Raw genomic sequence first — 20,939 nt, 5'->3', positions numbered from 1 at the left:
GTGGTTTCCGCTGGCAACAGTTGTCTGGTGAGATATAGGAACCTGCCTATCAAATGTGGTGCTGAGTCAGGGCCAGGCGCAGTGACTGCTCACTATCATTGCCAACGGATTAGTAAATTCTGCTTACAATACTCCAAATAGCCTGATAAAATCTGAAGCCTGCTAAATGTCACAGTACTGCTACTAAAGTATGAATATTTACCAAATGTAAACTGTTGTGTCCATCCTTAATCCATATAGTGTTTAGTTTTTGTCTAATTTGTGACTCGGCTAAGAGGGGCGCACACTATGGAGTCTCTCGCTCTTTCTCAGCAACTCTTCTTCCCAGTTTAAGCCTTACATGGAAACATACCTCTGTCCATAGAGAGTGAGTTATATGGTGCTGATGTCATGGTTTCAGTGTGTTTGTGGTGCGTAGCTCACTCTCCTTATTTGTTAGTTACTACGGGGGAAAGACTTGGGCTGTTTGTTTTGTGGGGAGAGATATTGAGGAACGACGGGGGGGGGTGTGTGTGTTGAGGTTCAGTTAAATAACTTCCTTACATGGCTTTGTGCGTGAAAGCGTGCCGTGCACGTAACGCAATTAATGGAGTGCCGTAGAGAGCACTATGACCGTTTCTGAGCTGTAAGGGGCTCAGTCAGAGAATGCATCATTACTGGAGCAGGCTTTCTCCGGATAGTCACATCTATTCGAAAGTAGTTGTAGTTTACATCAGACTTTTTAAAGTTGTTTTTTCATACATCATTTGAAGTGAAAAGTGTATTACGCTACCAGTGACATTAAATCCACACCAGCATGCATCAACACTTATAATACTAATACCTAAGTCTCTGGACTTCACTGTCCTCCTCTACCTTTGCAGTTTTCATCATGGATTACTGTTTTCACAGCTCATGATGACTTGTGGACCAAAAATTCCACTGACAGGTAGACTTTCTTCTCAAAGTGCATAGACAAGTGGGAGTGTGTATTTTCCCTTGCTCCTTAAAAAGTAACTGAACTCCTGTATGATGAGGATTAGTCTCTTCACCATAAATTATTCATTGGTCTCATATCCCATGAGGCTGTCTGTCTCTTGTGACTGTAGTCAGGAGCTGAAGGTCTCTCTAGGAGGTGTTCCTGAGTATTTAGGCCTGGAGGGCATGTTGTCAATGGAAGGACCCCACAAATCCCAAATGGACGGTGTTGTGATTGTTTCTTAATTGTCTTGCGTTGACAACAGATGGCAGGGCCCCAGACTAACATGTTCCCCTGGTGGTAGTGGTGCCACAAAGTTTTTCAGTTGTCGGCACCAGCCGACGATATGGTAGCTTTATTATTTTATTTTCATGTTGTGATTCAACTGTTATATTTTACTGTTTAATAGGGCTCTAGAATGTTCTGATAAATCGAATGTCCCAAAAAAGGTTGCAGTTGTAGCCTACCACCCAATGAGGCCTATGTAATGTGCCTAATTATTTTGCGCACTCCGTATCTCAAAGCCATATCAAATATCTTGGTTGTAAAATGTTTGCTATTGAGCACAAAATTGAGTTCAAAAATCTAAACTATACTTACCGAAAGCTGAGAACCTCCTCTCTTCCACTGGGACAACGTGATAGCTGTGTTTGGCCAGCAATTGTATAACATTTTAAAATCCAATCAGAGCATCTTATTTTTCTCCCTGAGCATTTGATTTCCCCTGGGAAAGGAGAGTGGCTCGCTCAACAAAGCAGCAGGCCCCAGCGAAACGGGGGCGGGCAGACACTTTCATGAGGATAATGTACTTTATGGTTTGACCAAATAATGGTTTAGCCTCGTACCGACCCAACCAATAAAACATTTCACTCGCACAGCCATGTCAGTCGCCAAATGCGACTAAATGGTCTGTCTTGAGCCCTTTTTCATATACTGTAGCAGAAAGATGGCCCATGTGATGCATGCCAATGGATTTCAGTTTCTGTATTCATAGACTGAGTCTGACGTGGTGTGCTGCGTGCATGGCGGCCAGATGGTTGTCCTGGGAGCAGGCGGCCAAACCCAAGCTTCTCCCTTCACACCCACAGCTGGTTTGTGTTAGCTAGAGGATGGGGGTCATAAACTCCTCCTGACCTCCTCCGCTTATGGGTGTTCCCATTGTTATGCCGCGACTTGTCCCGACCATAGGAATGACTACGATCTTATTGGGAGAGAACTGATATTTCCATTTTACAATCATTTTCTCCTTTTCTCCTGCCTGTGCAGACTGTTGGGCTGTCCCGTGAAGAGATCCTGCCATGCGTGAATACAAGCTAGTGGTGCTAGGCTCGGGAGGCGTGGGCAAGTCCGCTCTGGTGAGTACTTCACTGGAGGTGGGCCACTCCAGGCCATCTACATTTTTGTAATTTAGCAGATGCTCTTATCCACAGTTACCTACAGTAGTGCTTGCATAGATTTTCATAATTTTTCGTACTGGCCCCCGGTGGGAATTGAACCGGCAACCCTGGTGTCGCAAGTGCCATGCTCTACCAGCTGAGCCGCACATGACCATCTTTGCCTATTCAAGATGTCTGTCTTATGTACCAACTAGCACAAGCCAGGGTTGTGCAAATCCAGGCCTCAAGATCCACAGCACCATCATTGAATATTCCTGTGGTGTGAATTGTTGATCTGACTTGTTTTTGTGGCCCATGTTCTCTCTTACAGACAGTCCAGTTTGTACAGGGAATCTTTGTGGAAAAATATGACCCAACAATAGAAGACTCCTACAGAAAGGTAAGTGTCCCATAAGGGAGGAATTGCCAGGGAATAAGCTGATTGCTTTCAGCTGGTCTGTGGGTCAACAACCTGCTCTTTCTTTCTCACCCTCTCGTCTCTGTGTTTCTCTCTGATGTTGTGTTTTTCTCTCCACTGCAGCAAGTGGAGGTAGATGGACAGCAATGCATGCTTGAAATCCTCGACACAGCCGGCACAGTAAGTTAATGTTGCTCAGCTCCACAACTCTCTTATCCAGGCTAAACCCTGAGTGTATATTTCTTTAAAGACATGCTCTGGTACTTTGGTGACAAAGAAAGTATTTTCTTAAACCCCCCCCGCTTTAGGCTAGATGTGTCAATGTGTAGTTCATACATGCAGAATAATTGACTTAACTCAATTCACCACCAAATCCCTAGTTTGAAAGCGACTTTTCTTGAAGCTGTGCCACACCATTTTACCTACACCTCCCCCCCCACACACACACACGTCTGTCAGCCTCCTTGCAATTTGAGTTCTAGCCAATGAGCTTCAGTCCCTCGCATTTGAGTGACAGCTAGCAGGAGGCCTGCCCAGCATTATCCAATGAGGTTGCGGGGCGGACTCCAACGGCTCAATGGGCAACGCAGAGAGGGAGTGAAAGCAATGACGTCGCGCAAATATCTGCACCTATGTGATGACGTACAACATTTTCAGGGACCCTTTTGTCTCATGAGTGCTACTTTCAGAACTACTGGTTAATCTCAGAGAATCTCTATAAATTCTTTGCTGGGCTTCCAAGGCTAAATATTCAAGCACCTTGGGCCTCCACTGACAAGTCAATTGAGCTGTGATGTCTAGCAGCAGCATAATGCATGTATTAAGTAGAACTCTTGGGGGGAGAGGGGGTCATGAAATTGATCAGGTGTATAGAGGTCTTATTAACTATGACATCAGAACTCAGGATACTTCTTTCTCCTGCCTGTCTTACAGGAGCAGTTCACTGCAATGAGAGATCTGTACATGAAGAACGGTCAGGGCTTTGCCCTGGTGTACTCCATCACAGCACAGTCCACGTTCAACGACCTGCAGGACCTGAGGGAACAGATCCTGAGAGTGAAGGACACAGAAGATGTGAGTAGCTACCTTGGATTATAACTAGGCCACATGATCAGGAAAATGGCCCTAGTTTAAACACACCATTATATTTGCCACAGCACTATATAACATTTACCCATGATCATGGGCTAGTCTTTGCGGTGTGACGACAACTGAGCTCATACAGCAAGAATGAGAGAAGGAAATATTATTACAACCCCTCCACATTAACCACAGTCCCATTTCTTGGCACTCCCTCCGTGTGTTTGGAGTATCGGAGTGACATCTCATAGTCCCCTGGCCTCAACAGATACTCACTCTGCAGGATGATGCCCTTTTTTGGTGATCTGTATAACCCCTTTCCTCTCAAGCTTTCTCTTTCCTGTACTCTCTCTCGCTTTCTGTGTGGGCGGGGCTAATGTCTCTCCGTGTGCCAATAAATCCCCTGTACTTTGTTATGACTGGCTCTTTTTTATCACTTGTCGGTTACTCGTTGTTTCCCACCTGGCTTGTGGTCCGTGTGGTCTGGCCCGAGGCAGGTGATTTCCGACGGGGATGATTTCCACTGAAAGTCCCTAGTCATCAGAAACACTGGATGGGCCGGGGAGCCCGTTTTTTTAGGCAGTTCAGATTAGAAAGCCATTGCGTGATGGAGGTTAGGGATCGATTGTAGGATCACTGGCTGTCAACAGGGAAGAAGGCCTGTTCCATCCCTTTGCTCAATGTTTTCTCTTGAAATACTCCCGAGATTCAACACTTGTGCATATCTGCCAACTACTGTATTGCAGCTCTCTGTGGCAGCCATCATTCCACTGACGATTTAAGCTTTTCGCCCTGTTTCTTTCATTGCCCCTTGTAGGAATGCATGACCAACGGAAATGCTTTCTGTGTCGTCGCCCCCCAAAAGAAGGGATGGATTCTTGGTTGAATTTGGGCAGTCCAGTGCTGCTCAGCCATTTCCATTCCAAGTGCTTGATGGGAATGCCACACACCATTTACAACTACAGTGTTGGAGAATGTGGAGACAGCAGGGAGGGCTCATGGTCTAGCCAGGCTCGATTTTAAAGACACTATGTCCATACGGAACACACAGGCTACAAAACAGAACCCACACGGTGCAAGGCTCTGAAATAGGTGCTCAGAAAATTAGTCCCACTAATCAAATGAAATGTATTTATATAGCCCTTCTTACATCAGCTGATGCCACAAAGTGCTGTACAGAAACCCAGCCTAAAACCCCAAACAGCAAGCAATGCAGGTATAGAAGCACAGTGGCTAGGAAAAACTCCCTAGAAAGGCCAGAACCTAGGAAGAAACCTAGAGAGGAACCAGGCTATGAGGGGTGGCCAGTCCTCTTCTGGCTGTGCCGGGTGGAGATTATAAAAGAACATAGCCAAGATGTTCATAAATGACCAGCATGGTCTAATAATAATAATAATAATAATAATAATAATAATAATCACAGTAGTTGTCAAGGGTGCAACAGGTCAGCACCTCAGGAGTAAATGTGAGTTGGCTTTTCATAGCTGATGATTGAGAGTATCTCTACCGTTCCTGCTGTCTCTAGAGAGTTGAAAACAGCAGGTCTGGGACAGGTAGCACGTCCGGTGAACAGGTCAGGGTTCCATAGCCGCAGGTAGAACAGCTGAAACTGGAGCAGCAGCACGGCCAGGTGGGCTGGGGACAGCAAGGAGTCATCATGCCAGGTAGTCCTGAGGCATGGTCCTAGGGCTCAGGTCCTCTGAGAGAATTAGAGAGAGCATACTTAAATTCACACAGGACACCGGATAAGACAGGAGAAATACTCCAGATATAAAAGACTGACCCTAGCCCCCCGACACAAACTACTGCAGCATAAATACTGGAGGCTGAGACAGGAGGGGTCAGGAGACACTGTGGCCCCATCCGATGATAGCCCCGGACAGGGCCAAACAGGCAGGATTTAACCCCACCCACTTTGCCAAAGCACAGCCCCCACACCACTATCTTCAACCACCAATTTACCATCCTGAGACAAGGCCGAGTATAGCCCACAAAGATCTCAGCCACGGCACAACCCAAGGGGCGGTGCCAACCCAGACAGGAAGACCACGTCAGTGACTCAACCCACTCAAGTGACGCACCCCTCCTAGGGACGGCATGGAAGAGCACCAGTAAGCCAGTGACTCGGCCCCTGTAATAGGGTTAGAGGCAGAGAATCCCAGTGGAGGGAGGGGAACCGGCTAGGCAGAGACAGCAAGGGCGGTTTGTTTCTCCAGTGCCTTTCCGTTTACCTTCACACTCCTGGGCCAGACTACACTCAATCATAGGACCTACTGAAGAGATTAGTCTTCAAAAAAGACTTAAAGGTTGAGACCGAGTCTGCGTCTCTCACATGGGTAGGCAGACCATTTCCATAAAAATGGAGCTCTATAGGAGAACGCCCTGCCTCCAGCTGTTTGCTTAGAAATTCTAGGGACAATTAGGAGGCCTGCGTCTTGTGACCGTAGCGTACGTGTAGGTATGTACGGCAGGACCAAATCGGAAAGATGGGTAGGAGCAAGCCCATGTAATGATTTGTAGGTTAGCAGTAAAACCTTGAAATCAGCCCTTGCCTTAACAGGTAGCCAGTGTAGGGAGGCTAGCACTGGAGTAATATGATCACATTTTCTGGTTCTAGTCAGGATTCTAGCAGCCGTATTTAGCACTAACTGAAGCTTATTTAGTGCTTTATCCGGGTAGCCGGAAGGTAGAGCATTGCAGTAGTCTAACCTAGAAGTAACAAAAGCATGGATACATTTTTGGACGAAGTTTCTGATTTTTGCAATGTTACGTAGATGGAAAAAAGCTGTCCTTGAAACAGTCTTGATATGTTTGTCAAAAGAGAGATCAGGGTCCAGAGTAATGCCGAGGTCCTTCACAGTTTTATTTGAGACGACTGTACACCCATGAAGATTAATTGTCAGATTCAACAGAAGATCTTTGTTTCTTGGGACCTAGAACAAGCATCTCTGTTTTGTCCGAGTTTAAAAGTAGAACGTTTGCAGCCATCCACTTCATTATGTCTGAAACACAGGCTTCTAGTGAGGGCAATTTTGGGGCTTCACCATGTTTCATTGAAATGTACAGCTGTGTGTCATCTGCATAGCAGTGAAAGTTAACATTATGTTTTCGAATGACAACACCATAGTGAAAATAATAGTGGTCCTAAAATGGAACCTTGAGGAACACCGAAACTTACGGTTGACTTGTCAGAGGACAAACCATTCAGAGACAAATTTATATATTTCCGACAGATAATATCTAAACCAGGCCAGAACATGTCCGTGTTGACCAATTTGGGTTTCCAATCTCTCCAAAAGAATGTGGTGATCGATGGTATCAAAAGCAGCACTAAGGTCTAGGAGCACGAGGACAGATGCAGAGCCTTGGTCTGCCATTAAAAGGTAATTTACCACCTTCACAAGTGCAGTCTAAGTATACATTGTTTCTCTTCAGGAAGGCAGTGAGTTGCTGCGCAACAGCCTTTTCTAAAATTTTAGAGAGGAATGGAAGATTCGATATAGGCTGGTTTTTAGTTTAAAATATTTTCTGGTTCAAGGTTTGGCTTTTTCAAGAGAGGCTTTATTACTGCCACTTTTAGTGAGTTTGGTACACATCCGGTGGATAGAGAGCAGTTTATTATGTTCAACATAGGAGGACCAAGCACAGGAAGCAGCTCTTTTATTAGTTTAGTTGGAATAGGGTCCAGTATGCAGCTTGAAAGTTTAGAGGCCATGATTATTTTCATCATTGTGTCAAGAGATATAGTATTAAAAAACGTGAGTGTCTCCCTTGATCCTAGGTCCTGGCAGAGTTGTGCAGACTCAGGACAACTGAGCTTTGGAGGAATACACAGATTTTAAAGAGGAGTCCGTAATTTGCTTTCTAATAATCATGATCTTTTCCTCGAAGTTCATGAATTTTTTTATTGCTGAAGTGAAAGCCATCCTCTCTTGGGGAAGGCTGCTTTTTAGTTAGCTTTGTGACAGTATCAAAAATAAATTTTGGATTGTTCTTATTTTCCTCAATTAAGTTGGAAAAATAGGATGATCGAGCAGCAGTGAGGGCTCTTCGATACTGCACGGTACTGTCTTTCCAAGCTAGTCGGAAGACTTCCAGTTTGGTGTGGCGCCATTTCTGTTCCAATTTTCTGGAAGCTTGCTTCAGAGCTCGGGTATTTTCTGTATACCAGGGAGCTAGTTTCTTATGACAAATGTTTTCGTTTTTAGGGGTGCAACTGCATCTAGGGTATTGCGCAAGGTTAAATTGAGTTCCTCAGTTAGGTGGTTAACTGATTTTTGTCCTCTGACGTCCTTGGGTAGGCAGAGGGAGTCTGGGAAGGGCATCAAGGAATCTTTGGGTTGTCTGAGAATTTATAGCACGACTTTTGATGCTCCTATGTTGGGGTCTGAGCAGATTATTTGTTGCGATTGCAAATGTAATAAAATGGTTGTCTGATAGTCCAGGGTTATGAGGAAAAACATTAAGATCCACAACATTTATTCCATGGAACAAAACTAGGTCCAGAGTATGACTGTGGCAGTGAATAGGTCCGGAGACATGTTGGACAAAACCCACTGAGTCGATGATTGCTCTGAAAGCCTTTCGGAGTGGGTCTGTGGACTTTTCCATGTGGATATTAAAGTCACCAAAAATTAGAATATTATCTGCAATGACTACAAGGTCTGATAGGAATTCCGGGAACTCAGTGAGGAACGCTGTATATGGCCCAGGAGGCCTGTAAACGGTAGCTATACAAAGAGATTTGGTAGGCTGCATAGATTTCATGACTAGAAGGTCAAAAGACAAACGTCTTTTATTTTTTTTGTAAATTGACATTTGCTATCGTAAATGTTAGCAACACCTCCGCCTTTGCGGGATATGGTCACTAGTGTAACACAGTAAATTCATCAGGCTTAAGCCATGTTTCAGTCAGGCCAATCACTTCAAGATTATGATCAGTGATTAGTTCATTGACTGTAACTGCCTTTGAAGTGAGGGATCTAACATTAAGTAGCCCTATTTTGAGATGTGAGGTATCACGATCTCTTTCAATAATGGCAGGAATGGAGGAGGTCTTTATTCTAGTGATATTGCTAAGGAGAACACCGCCATGTTTAGTTTTGCCCAACGTAGTTCGAGGCACAGACACGGTCTCAATGGGGATAGCTGAGCTGACTACACTGACTGTGCTAGTGGCAGACTCCACTAAGCTGGCAGGCTGGCTAACAGCCTGCTGCCTGGCCGGCACCCTATTTCATTGTGGAGCTAGGGGAGTTAGAGCCCTGTCTATAATACACTTTGAGGATTTTTGGTAGGATTCCTTTCAAGCTACAATGTAACATTTCAGATTGTGCAAATGCAAGTGTTTTAATCAGTAGACAATTTACCAGCGCAAACCTGGACACCAAAGCCCATTTCCTTGAATGGTAACAAGGAGACCCATAAGGTGGTGAATGAAGTGATGGGACTAGTATCGGCTTTTCTTATTTAAAATGTTTTTTTCCTTCTGTCACACGACTAGCTTACGCAAGAGGTCTTGTGACTCCTGCTGTCTAAGTCCTCTTCTGTTCAGCTGGAGTAGTAGGCCAATGCCAGACTTGCGATTTCGCCATGTGTACGTCTCGGTGTGGCTCTTGGACACAGGCTTAACTTCCCTCCCTGCCTGCGTCCATGTTGCTGACTGGGGATGTTCTACAGCTACTTTCTTCCCTATCTGGCGTTAGCTAGCCTGGAAATGCATACCTCCGGTTCTACTCTGACTTTAGGGCCACCGTCATTCAACAGCCCCGTCTAAGGGTTTGTTTGGATTTGAAACTTCATGGAGCTAGTCCAAACTGCTTCCTGTCATCTGCCCTACAGCCCTGTGAGAGAGGGCACTTGCCCCGAATAGGGTGAAGTTGCCCCCAGACACTGTTCTGAGGTCAGTTTTACGTTCCCGCATCATCTGTCCCCCCCCTAATGGTTAAAGTTAGACTCTGCGGAGGAGAAGTTGATCCCAGATCTGTGCTTATAGTGCAACTTTTACACAGTGCTGCTGTTTCTAGACTTTTCAGTAAGGCGTCAAAGTGGGTAGAGATTAGGGAACTCAACCCAGCATCCTTTATTCTCTCTCTGGTCTCACCTTGATATTATGTACTGCTCCCTGCACACACGCAGTCTGCAATGGTTTCATTCCATGGAGCAGTTGGAGCATGGAATGCAATGCAAACAGAGGGAAGCAGGCAGGAAGCTGATTTCTATCCTGTGTGGGCGGGGCTGCCATTGTTTCCACTTTCCCCTAACTCCCTAAACAGCCAGAACACACTGTCAGGATGGGTGTGACTGACCCACACACATACACCTTGTATTGATTAGGGATGAGAATTGCCAGGTACCTCACGATGCGATATTACTACCATGCTTATAGTTGAAGTCGGAAGTTCACATACACCTTAGCCAAATACATTTAAACTCAGTTTTTCACAATTCCTGACATTTAATCCTAGTAAAAATTCCCTGTCTTAGGTCAGTTAGGATCACCACTTTATATTAATAATGTGAAATGTCAGAATAATAGTAGATAATTATTTCAGCTTTTATTTCTTTCATTACATTCCCAGTGGGTCAGAAGTTTACATGCACTCGATTAGTATTCGGTAGAATTGCCTTTAAATTGTCTAACTTGGGTCAAACGTTTCAGGTAGCCTTCCACAAGCTTCCCACAATAAGTTGGCTGAATTTTGGCCCATTCTTCCTAACAGAGCTGGTGTAACTGAGTCCGGTTTGTAGGCCTTCTTGCTCGCACACAAATTTTCTATAGGATTAAGGTCAGGGCTTTGTGATGGCCACTCCAATACCTTCACTTTGTTGTCCTTAAGCCATTTTGCCATGCTATGGTCATTATGGCCAAACAGTCCTATCTTTGTTTGATCAGACCAGAGGACATTTCTCCAAAAAGTACGATCTTTGTCCCCATGTGCAGTTGCAAACCGTAGTCTGGCTTTTTTATGGCGGTTTTGGAGCAGTGGCTTCTTCCTTGCTGAGCAGCCTTTCAGGTTATGTTGATATAGGACTCGTTTTACTGTGGATATAGATACTTTTGTACCTGTTTCCTCCAGCATCTTAACAAGGTCCTTTGCAGGTGTTTTGGATTGATTTGCACTTTTCGCACCAAAGTACGTTCATCTCTTGGAGACAGAAGGCTTCTCCTTCCTGAGCGGTATGACAGCGGTGTTTATACTTGCATACTATTGTTTGTACATATGAACGTGGTACCTTCAGGCATTTGGAAATTGCTCCCAAGGATGAACCAGACTTGTGGAGGTCCACACTTTAAAAAAAAAATATATTTTTTTTTTTTTTGAAGTCTTGGCTGATTTTCTTTTGATTTTCCCATGATGTCAAGCAAAGAGGCACTGAGTTTGAAGGTAGGCCTTGAAATACATCCACAGGTACACCTCCATTTGACTCAAATGATGTAAATTAGCCTATCAGAAGCTTCTAAAGCCATGACATAATTTTCGGGAATTGTCCAAGCTGTTTAAAGGCACAGTCAAATTAGTGTATGTAAACTTCTGACCCACTGGAATTGTGATACAGTGAATTATAAATGAAATAATCTGTCTAAACAATTGTTGGAAAAATTACGTGTCATGCACAAAGTAGATGTCCTATCCGACTTGCCAAAACTATAGTTTGTTAACAAGAAATTTGTGGAGTGGTTGAAAAACGAGTTTTAATGACTCCAACGTGTGTGTAAACTTATGACTTCTATATGTATTGCGATTTGATGTTCCCAACATATTGTTCACTATATATCCATTGCAGAGAGACAAGATGGAGCATGAGAACATTTGTTTTGATCGTCATGGAAATAGTGCTTGGCTCACTGTTTTTAAACAAGCAAAAGGATGAGAAATACCGGGGTTTTGGTGCTGATACAGCTGACTAGCGCCAGCTAACGCCACCTAGCCCCCCTCATTTAATTTTTTTTATTTAACCTTTATTTAACTAGGCAAGTCATTTAAGAACAAATTCTTATTCACAATGACGGCCTAGGAACAGTGAGTTACTTGTTCAGGGGCAGAACGAAACATCCGTGTCCGGTTCAAATCAATACTTGGAGTCAAAGTATCGATTTATAATATTGAAATGTGTAACTATAGATTTTTCACCCATCACATATTTTTCTGTTTGGTCCCAGTGAAATGCTTTAACATTTTGATGTTATCTCTCATCCATGTCCTGTTCTCTTCTCTCCCAGGTGCCGATGATCCTGGTGGGTAATAAGTGTGACCTGGAGGATGAGCGGGTGGTGGGCAAGGAGCAGGGTCAGAACCTGGCCAGACAGTGGAACCATTGTGCCTTTTTAGAGTCCTCCGCAAAGTCAAAGATCAACGTCCTCGACGTGAGTACTGACAATCAAACAGCTGACTAGTGATTTGAATTATGACACTAACGGTTTGGATTTATATGGTTAACTATGCCTTTTTTTTTAATGTGTCAAAGCACTTAGCAATGGTTTTGTGTTTGCAGATCTTCTATGACTTGGTCAGACAGATAAATAGGAAAACGCCTGTGGAAAAGAAGAAAGCGAAAAAGAAATCAAACTGTGTCCTTCTCTAAAGCTGCCCTCCCCTCCACCCCGCCCTGCAGCAGCTCTGAGCCAGGTGAGTAGGTGACTAACGACACGGTAGACTCTAATTACCTGACTGGTACACATCAACCCTTATTACTGGACCTACGAGGAGCACAACATTCTTCTCAACTCACAATATGCCCCTGCAATTTGGGATTTGTTTAATCTGTAGTTATTAATACATGTTTTTTTTTAATGGCCGCTACTACAAATCTGTCAGTTGATTTTTCTCGTCATTGATGGAATCGATAGGGCCTGAGAGCATTCATAGAACGTTGACTGCTCCCTGTCATTAACTTAGGGTAGACTGCTCCCTGGACAGTAGACTGTGCCATCTGCTGGTAGTGGGGATGTGCATATTTCCCTTTTAAGGCGATACAATACAGGAACGATTCCTTTTAGTTTGAAAAGGTTCTGTATGATTTGTTTTTATTAGACAAGGAATCGATGCTATACGATTTAATGGACTAACATTTGTTGCATAAACACTACTTTCCATTCTAAGTTCAAATCTTTTGGCCTCTGAGCCAAATATAGGCACCTGAGCTGAGCCATCAGGGATGCATCTACCACCCCACCACCACTATCAGATTAGGGGGGCAATGTAGACAGTTTTGTCTGCCACTTTGGTTCTGAAAACGCCCACTAATTAACCTGTTTACAATATATTATACTACGTGGCCAAAAGTATATGGACACCCCTTCAAATTACTGGATTCTGCTATTTCAACCACACCTGTCTATAAAATTGAGCACACAGCCGTGCGATCTCCATAGACAAACATTGGCAGTAGAATGGCTCAACTGAGAAGGTGGTAGGCTACACAAGCTCACAGAACCGGACCGTCATGTGCTGAAGCTCGTAAAAATTGTCTGTCCTCGGCAGAGCAGCCGCACACAAGCCTAAGATCACCATGCGCAATGCCAAACGTCGGCTGGAGTGGTGTAAAGCTCGCCCCCATCGAATTCAGGACCAGTGGAAATGCGTTCTGATGAATCACGCTTCACCATCTGGCAGTCTGACGGACGAATCTGGGTTTGGTGGATGGCAGCAGAATGCTACCTGCCCGGCTGCGTAGTGCCAGCTGTAAAGTTTGGTGGAGGAGGAATAATGGTTTGGGGCTGTTTTTCATGGTTTGGACGAGGCCCCTTGGTTCCATTAGTTCAATTCTAGATGATGCCGTGTTTCCGACTTAGTGGCAACAGTTTGGGGTTAGGCCCTTTCCTGTGTCAGCATGACAATGCCCCCGTGCACAAAGCGAGATCCATAGAGAAATGGTTTGTCGAGATCAATGTGGGAGAACATGACTGAGCCCTGACCTCAACCCCATCAAACACCTTTGGGATGAATTGGAACGCTGACTGCGAGCCAGGCCTAATCGCCCAACATCAGTGCCTGACCTCACTAATGCTTTTATGGATGAATGGAAGCAAGTCCCTGCAGCAATGTTCCAACATCTAGTGGAAAGCCTTCCCAGAAGAGTGGAGGCTGTTATAGCAGCTAAGGGGGGACCAACTCTTAATTAATGCCCATGATTTTGGAATGAGTTGTTCGACGGGCAGATGTCCACATACTTTTGATCATGTAGTGTATATATGAGCGTAGCTTTGGTTTTCACCCTCATCTCAAAATCGAATGGTTTTGGAATATTTATAGAGTGAGTTTATTTTCTGTCCACGTTATGAAATTATACATTTTACCCTGCATATCTAAAAATGACCACATACACTGATTGTTTAAAACAAAACTACCAAATCTATTGGAATCCCCGTTCAGCAGGTATAGCCAGATGCGTTGTCTCAGATTTCTTACTTTAATTCCGGTAAAACAGTTTTCAACAGTGCATGATAACAATTACCTAGAAAATGACAGGTTGTCACTCGACTAATAAAGCCTAATATCGCTCAAGCCATTTTCGCTTTTGAATGCTGAACGTCCCGTACAGATGTGCAAGATCAGGAACAGGCCGCCTACCTTGTGTTGATCAGTGCATGAAGCTGGTCACGGTGCACAGTTTGTCTACGGAGTGGATGCATCCGTTGTCACAAAAATATGAGGTATTTTCGGAAGGTATAAAGAATATAATGAGAGAGATATTAGTGAACTGGTAAAATTTCTGACCCAGGCATACATTTGGATCGGTTTGAGGTCTGCTGACCGACGCACTCATTACTTACGCATTTGAATCGGGGACCCATGCATATCGGTGAATCGTTACATCCCTAGCTGGTAGTCTGGTGTAACTGTCCACATACACATGACTATATCTCATTCTTCACCAGGTTTATAGGGTAGTTAATCTGTTGCTCAATAGAGACCTACAGTGAGGGGCCCAAGTCCAGCAGCCCCCAGGCAGTCTGTCTCCGGCCGGCTACGCCACCAAGGGCACTGGACTGTCACTAACGGGATTACAGACCCACTGTTTTAGACAAGTAGAGCAGCCAGACTGGGATGGACAGGGGGGAACGGCAGGGGTGGAGGGTGGGGTCAGGCGGAGGTGTCATAACCTAGGGGTCAAACAGGGAAATGGTTCCAATCATTTTTCCACACTTCATTTTTCCCATAGGGGATTTTAGAAGGGGATTTTTTAAAGTTAGGGCTGTGTTTCGTGTAGGCTTACCCTGGCGTGATGTTTTGATAACCATGTAAATCTCTCTAGGACAAGGTGATTTATCAATATATTCAGCTCTATTTACACTCAGATTATAAAATTCTATTAACATAAAAGTAGGCATCATGCAAGACTACAAATCCCTGCATCTCCTCCACGTCATCTGTAGCTGACACCTTTGCTAACAGTTATTGTCAATTTAAAACTTGCACAAGATGGCTCACAGAATTGTCAATATAAAGTTTTGCCAATTTATTCATTACTACATTTAGCTAACATTAGATATTTAATCCAGAGATTCTTACCTTTGCCTCTACTCGGCAGTCTCGTCCAGATCGTGGCATTTGTAGTTCTTTATGATAGCTGCATTAGCAGCTAATTAGCATTTCATTTTTGGTGGGTAAATACAGTTGAATATATTGATAAGTTACATTGTCCTAGAGAGATTTACACTGCTGTCAAAACATCGCGCCAGGGTAAGCCTACACGAAACACCGCCCTTATTTTAACGCTTTCTAAAATCCCCTATGGGGAAAAATGAATGGTGGAAAAATGATTGGAACCATTTCTCTGTTTGACCTCTACATTTATTGGATATTATGACGACTCCTATGGTGCTCTACATGGTGAGGTCTTCTCCTGACTCCACATAGCCCTTCTGCCATATTTCCTATACCTCTCGTCCCTTCAATTCTGAATGGTTAGGGCAGTTGTCTCCATGCCCCTCTACATGGCCAAGCTTCTTTCCCAAGCTCGCCTTGCCTAATTAAATCATCATGTATTGATCACATCTTTACAAATGCTGCAAAAATGTGCTTCAAAGCAGTATCCAAATCCATAGGATGTAGTGATCATAATATAGTAGCCATTCTAGGAAAACCAAAGTTCCAAAGGCTGTGCCTAATATAGTGTGTAAGGGGTCATACAATTAGTTTTGTAGTGATTCATATGTCGATGATGTAAAGAATATTTGCTGGTCTGTGGTGTGTAATGAGGAGCAACCAGACGCCGAACTTGATGCATTTATGAAACGACTTATTCCAGTTACTAATAAGCACGCAGCCATTAAGAAAAGGACTGTAAAAACTGTTAAATCCCCTTGGATTGATGAGGAATTGAAAAATTGTATCATTGAGAGGTATGAGGCAAAAGGTATGGCAAATAAGTCTGGCAGACCAACTGATTGGCAAACGTACTGCAAGTTAAGAAATCATGTGACTAAACAAAATAAACTATACTATGAAACAAATAAATGATTTAAAGAATGATAGTAAAAAGCTTTCGGGCACCTTAATGACATTTTTGTGAAAAGAGACAACTCGGCTCCATTCATTGAATCAAGTGGCTCATTCATCACAAAGCCAACTGATATTACCAACTACTCAAATGACTTTTTTCATTGGCAAGATGAGCAAACTTAGGGATGACATGCCAGCAACAAACGCTGACACTACACATCCAAGTATATTGAACCAAATTATGAAAGACAATAATTGTACTTTTGTATTCTGTAAAGTCAGTGTGGAAGAGGTGAAAAAATTGTCTATCAGCAATGATAAGACACCGGGTTCTGACAATCTGTATGGGAAAATTTACTGAGGATGAATGCAGACGATATTGCCACTCCTATTTGCCATATCTTCAATTTAAGCCTACTAGAGTGTGTGCCCTCGGGCCTGGAGGGAAGCTGAAGTCATTTCGCTACCCAAGAATAGTAAAGCCCCCTTTACTGGCTCAAATAGCTGACCAATCAGCCTGTTACCAACCCTTAGTAAACTTCTGGAAAAAATTGTTTGACCAGATGCAATGCTATTTTACAGTAAACAAATTGAAAACAGACTTTCAGCACGCTTATAGGGAAGGACATTCAACAAGCACATCACTTACACAAATGACTGACTGGCTGAGAGAAATGTATAATAAAATCAATGTGTGGGCTGTCTTGTTAGATTTCAGTGCAGCTTTTGACATTATCGATCATAGTCTGCTGCTGGAAAACATATGTGTTATGGCTTGACACCCCCTGCTATAATGTGGATAAAGAGTTACTTGTCCCACAGAACAGAGGGTGTTCTTTTAATGGAAGCCTCTCAAACATAATCCAGTTAGAATCAGGAATTTCCCAGGGTAGCTGTTTAGGCTCCTTGCTTTTTTACATTTTTACTAATGACATGCCACTTACTTTGAGTAAAGCCAGAGTGTCTATGTATGCGGATGACTCATCACTATACACGTCAGCTACTACAGCGACTGAAAGGACTGCAACACTTAACGAAGAGCTGCAGTTAGTTTCAGAGTAGGTGGCAAGGAATTAATTGGCCCTAAATATTTCTAAAACTAAAAGCATTGTATTTGGAACAAAACACTCACTAAACCGCAACTAAGTCTTGTAATAAATAATGTAGAAATTGAGCAAGTTGATGACTAAACTGCTTGGAGTAACCCTAGATTGTAAACTGCCATGGTCAAAACATATTGATGCAGTAGTAGCTAAGATGGGGAGAAGGCTGTCCATAATAAAGTGATGCTCTGCCTTCTTAACAACACTGTCAACTAGGCAGGTCCTACAGGCCCTAGTTTTGTCGCACCTTGACTACTGTTCAGTCGTGTGGTCAGGTTCGCTCAGAACAATGCAGCACGGCTGGCCCTTGGATGTACACAGAGAGCTAATATTAATAATATTCATGTCAATCTCTCCTGGCTCAAAATGGAGAGATTGACTTCATCACTACTTGTATTTATGAGCGGTATTGACATGTTGAATGCAAGACATGCCACGAGGTCTCTTCACAGTCCAAGTCGAGAACATACTATGGGAGGCACACAGTACTGCATAGAGCCATGACCACATGGAACTCTATTCCACATCAAGTAACTGATGCAAGCAGTAAAATTAGATTTAAAAAAAAACGGACAATAAAACCTTATGGAACAGCGGGGACTGTGAAGTAACACAAACGTTGGCACACACACACACACACACACACACACACACCCCGATATACATACACATTGGTTTACCACTGTAGATATGTGGTAATGGTGTAGTAGGGGCCTGAGGGCACCCAGTGTGTTGTGAATGTATTGTAATGTTATTAAAATTGTATAAACTGCCTTACTTTTGGTGGACCCCACAAAGAGTAGCTGCAGCAAATGGGGATCCATAATAAATACAAATATACACAGATGGTGAGCAGAAAGATGCACTCCAACTGGCCAACAGAGGGCAGCACTTGCTCATTGATATATTATAGGAGGACAGTTCTTTGAACGAAATCAAGATTTATACCTTCCGTTGATCTTTGCCCCCCCTCTCTCCACCTATAGAATGCTGTAATGAAGAACTGTTGCCCAGATTGGACCGTGCCAGCATTCCCCCGCCCCCTCCCCATCAGCCATAAACGGTGAGGACACAAACAGCTGACCGCTGATTGGCTAGTATCAAGGCAGGACACAATGAGAGAGACGACTTGTTTCTATCTCACTCAGACTCCTCTCTGATCCGTCATCAGTGAACCCTGAAGGACAATCTTCATTCCCCACATCCTGAACCACCATGAACTCTGAAAGTCTCTGAAATGGGAACGTGTCCATGGTCCGGTCGACCGAAAGCCCACTCCTCCTTTTGAGAGTGTAAAAGTGATTACCTACTAAGAAAGATAAAACTTCACTTCAGTATTTTACATCTTTGCAATATAGTGTATTTGGAGACATGGAAGTTGACTTCAGTTGTATGATTATAAATATCTTCAGACAGCATGACCACATCTGTTATTAAGTGTAAATGTTTTCAAGTGTGAAATCAAATGGAAGTAAGAACATTTTTTTATAGCCATACACCTATTTCTCCATGCCAGTCATGTTAATGGTGGTAGATCAAGGTCCATATATGTATTTCGGTTTCCCCTACGTCCATGGACTTTCTCTTCTGCAAATATCTCTGATGTGACTTAATTTTATACTCAGTCACTGGGATTTCATAGTTCCCATAATATATTCAAATGCCATTTTTTGCATAATAATGCTTCAGAAAAATGGGTATTTTATAGAAGAAATATGGGGGGAAATAAGGATGATTTCTGTCTCTTGAAGCTGAAATATATACTAAACCAACTCTAATAATGCTTCTTGTGTTTTTCTGTCAAATGATGTTCCAGCTTTTATGGATTAAATTTTAGTACATTTTCATTATTTTGGTCATTGTATTTTGTGGATTTAACTCATCTGACTTCATAATCGTACGGTATCACGTACAACCAACCCTATGATAATCAGAGCTGAAATTGGATGGGTACTCAGTGGAATGTCGTTCCACCACCAAGTAGGAGTAAACCGTTGCACGGTAGCAATTTAATACAAAGCTATACACCGCCGTTCAAAAGTTTGGGGTTACTTAGAAATGTCCTTGTTTTTGAAAGAAAAGCACATTTTTGGTCCATTAAATTATGTCAAATGGATCAGAAATACAGTGTAGGCATTGTTAACGTTGTAAAGGACTATTGTAGCTGGAAACTGCTTTTTTTTTAAATGGAATATCTACTTAGGCGTACAGAGGCCCATTATCAGCAACCATCACTCCTGTGTTCCAATGGCAAGTTGTGTTAGCTAATCCAAGTTTAGCATTTTAAAAGGCTAATTGATCATTAGAAAACCCTTTTGCGATTGTTAGCACAGCTGGAAACTGTTGTACTGATTAAAGAAGCAATAAAACTGGTCTTAGAGTAGTTGAGTATCTGGAGCATCAGCATTTGTGGGTTCAATTACAGGCTCAAAATGGCCAGAAACAAAGACCTTCTGAAACTCGTTAGTCTATTCTAGTTCTGAGAAATGAAGTCTATTCCATGTGAGAAATTGCCAAAAAACTGAAGCTCTCGTACAGCGCTGTGTACTACTCCCTTCACAGAACAGCACAAACTGGCTCTTACCAGAATAAAAAGAGTGAGAGGCCCTGGTGCACAACTGAGCAAGAGCACTTCAAATTAGCCGAATTTGAACACCGAGCTCTTCCTGCTTCTGGATTAGGGATAACGTGTTCTCTTGAGTGATGAATCACGATTCACCATCTGGCAGTCCGACGGACGAATCTGGGTTTGGCGGATCCCAGTAGAAAGCTACCTCTCCCAATGTGTCGTGTAATGTTTGGTGGAGAAGGAATAATGGTCTGGGGCTGTTTTTCATGGTTCAGGCTGGGCCCCTTTGTTCCAGTGAAGGGAAATCTTGCATACAATGATATTCTGGACGATTCTGTGTTTAAGTTTGTAACAGCAGTTTGGGGAAGGCCCTTTCCTGTTTCAGCATGGCAATGCCCCTGTGCACAAAGTGAGGTCCATACAGAAATGGTTTGTCGAGATCGGTGTGGAAGAATTTGTCTGATCTGCATGGAGCCCTGATGTCAACCCCATCGATCACCTTTGGGATGAATTGGAACGCATACTGCGAGCCAGGCCTTATCGCCCAACGTCAGTGCCCGACCTTACTCATGCTCTTGTGGCTGAATGGAAGCTTGGAAGTAGAAGTCCCTGCCGCAATGTTCCAACATCTAGTGGAAAGGCTACCCAGAGGGGTAGAGGCTGTTATAGCAGCAAAGGCGGGACCAACTCTAAAATTAATGCCTTAGATTTTTGAATGAGATGTTGAACGAGCAGGTGTCCACATACTTCTGATCATGTACTGTAGCTTAATGTCACTTTAATTGCTCTCCTGACTGCTTGTTCAACCCTGTGCCTTCAACAAACGGTAAATGGCATTGTCACTTACCATGGTTGACCACCAGGGGGTACTCTGAGCTTAAAAGGCAGTTCCTAATAGGCCTAAATACAGTGTGTCTGGTAAAAGGTTTATAGCTGTCGTATGACCATCCCCCTCACACCCATTTACCAAGAGGATCTGGATTAGT

At 43.4% G+C, this 20,939-nt stretch overlaps 1 protein-coding gene across 1 annotated transcript in view; it reads left to right on the top strand.

Moving 5' to 3' along the window:
- LOC106582744 (ras-related protein Rap-1A) overlaps window positions 1–19,231 on the top strand; it is a 30,915-nt gene extending 11,684 nt beyond the window's left edge. Inside the window, exons 2-8 of the mRNA XM_014166129.2 lie at window positions 2,225–2,313; window positions 2,666–2,734; window positions 2,876–2,932; window positions 3,686–3,826; window positions 12,057–12,200; window positions 12,329–12,462; window positions 18,371–19,231. Coding sequence (XP_014021604.1) covers window positions 2,257–2,313; window positions 2,666–2,734; window positions 2,876–2,932; window positions 3,686–3,826; window positions 12,057–12,200; window positions 12,329–12,418 — 558 coding nt within the window. The 5' untranslated portion in view covers window positions 2,225–2,256 and the 3' untranslated portion in view covers window positions 12,419–12,462; window positions 18,371–19,231. The remainder of the gene's footprint in view (window positions 1–2,224; window positions 2,314–2,665; window positions 2,735–2,875; window positions 2,933–3,685; window positions 3,827–12,056; window positions 12,201–12,328; window positions 12,463–18,370) is intronic.
- Window positions 19,232–20,939: the final 1,708 nt, after the last annotated feature.

This window comes from Salmo salar, chromosome ssa22 (assembly GCF_905237065.1).
Source record: "Salmo salar chromosome ssa22, Ssal_v3.1, whole genome shotgun sequence".
Classification (NCBI taxonomy): domain Eukaryota; kingdom Metazoa; phylum Chordata; class Actinopteri; order Salmoniformes; family Salmonidae; genus Salmo; species Salmo salar.
The sequence above is the reverse complement of the archived record's forward strand: the minus strand, read 5'-3'. Positions and strand labels throughout refer to the sequence as shown.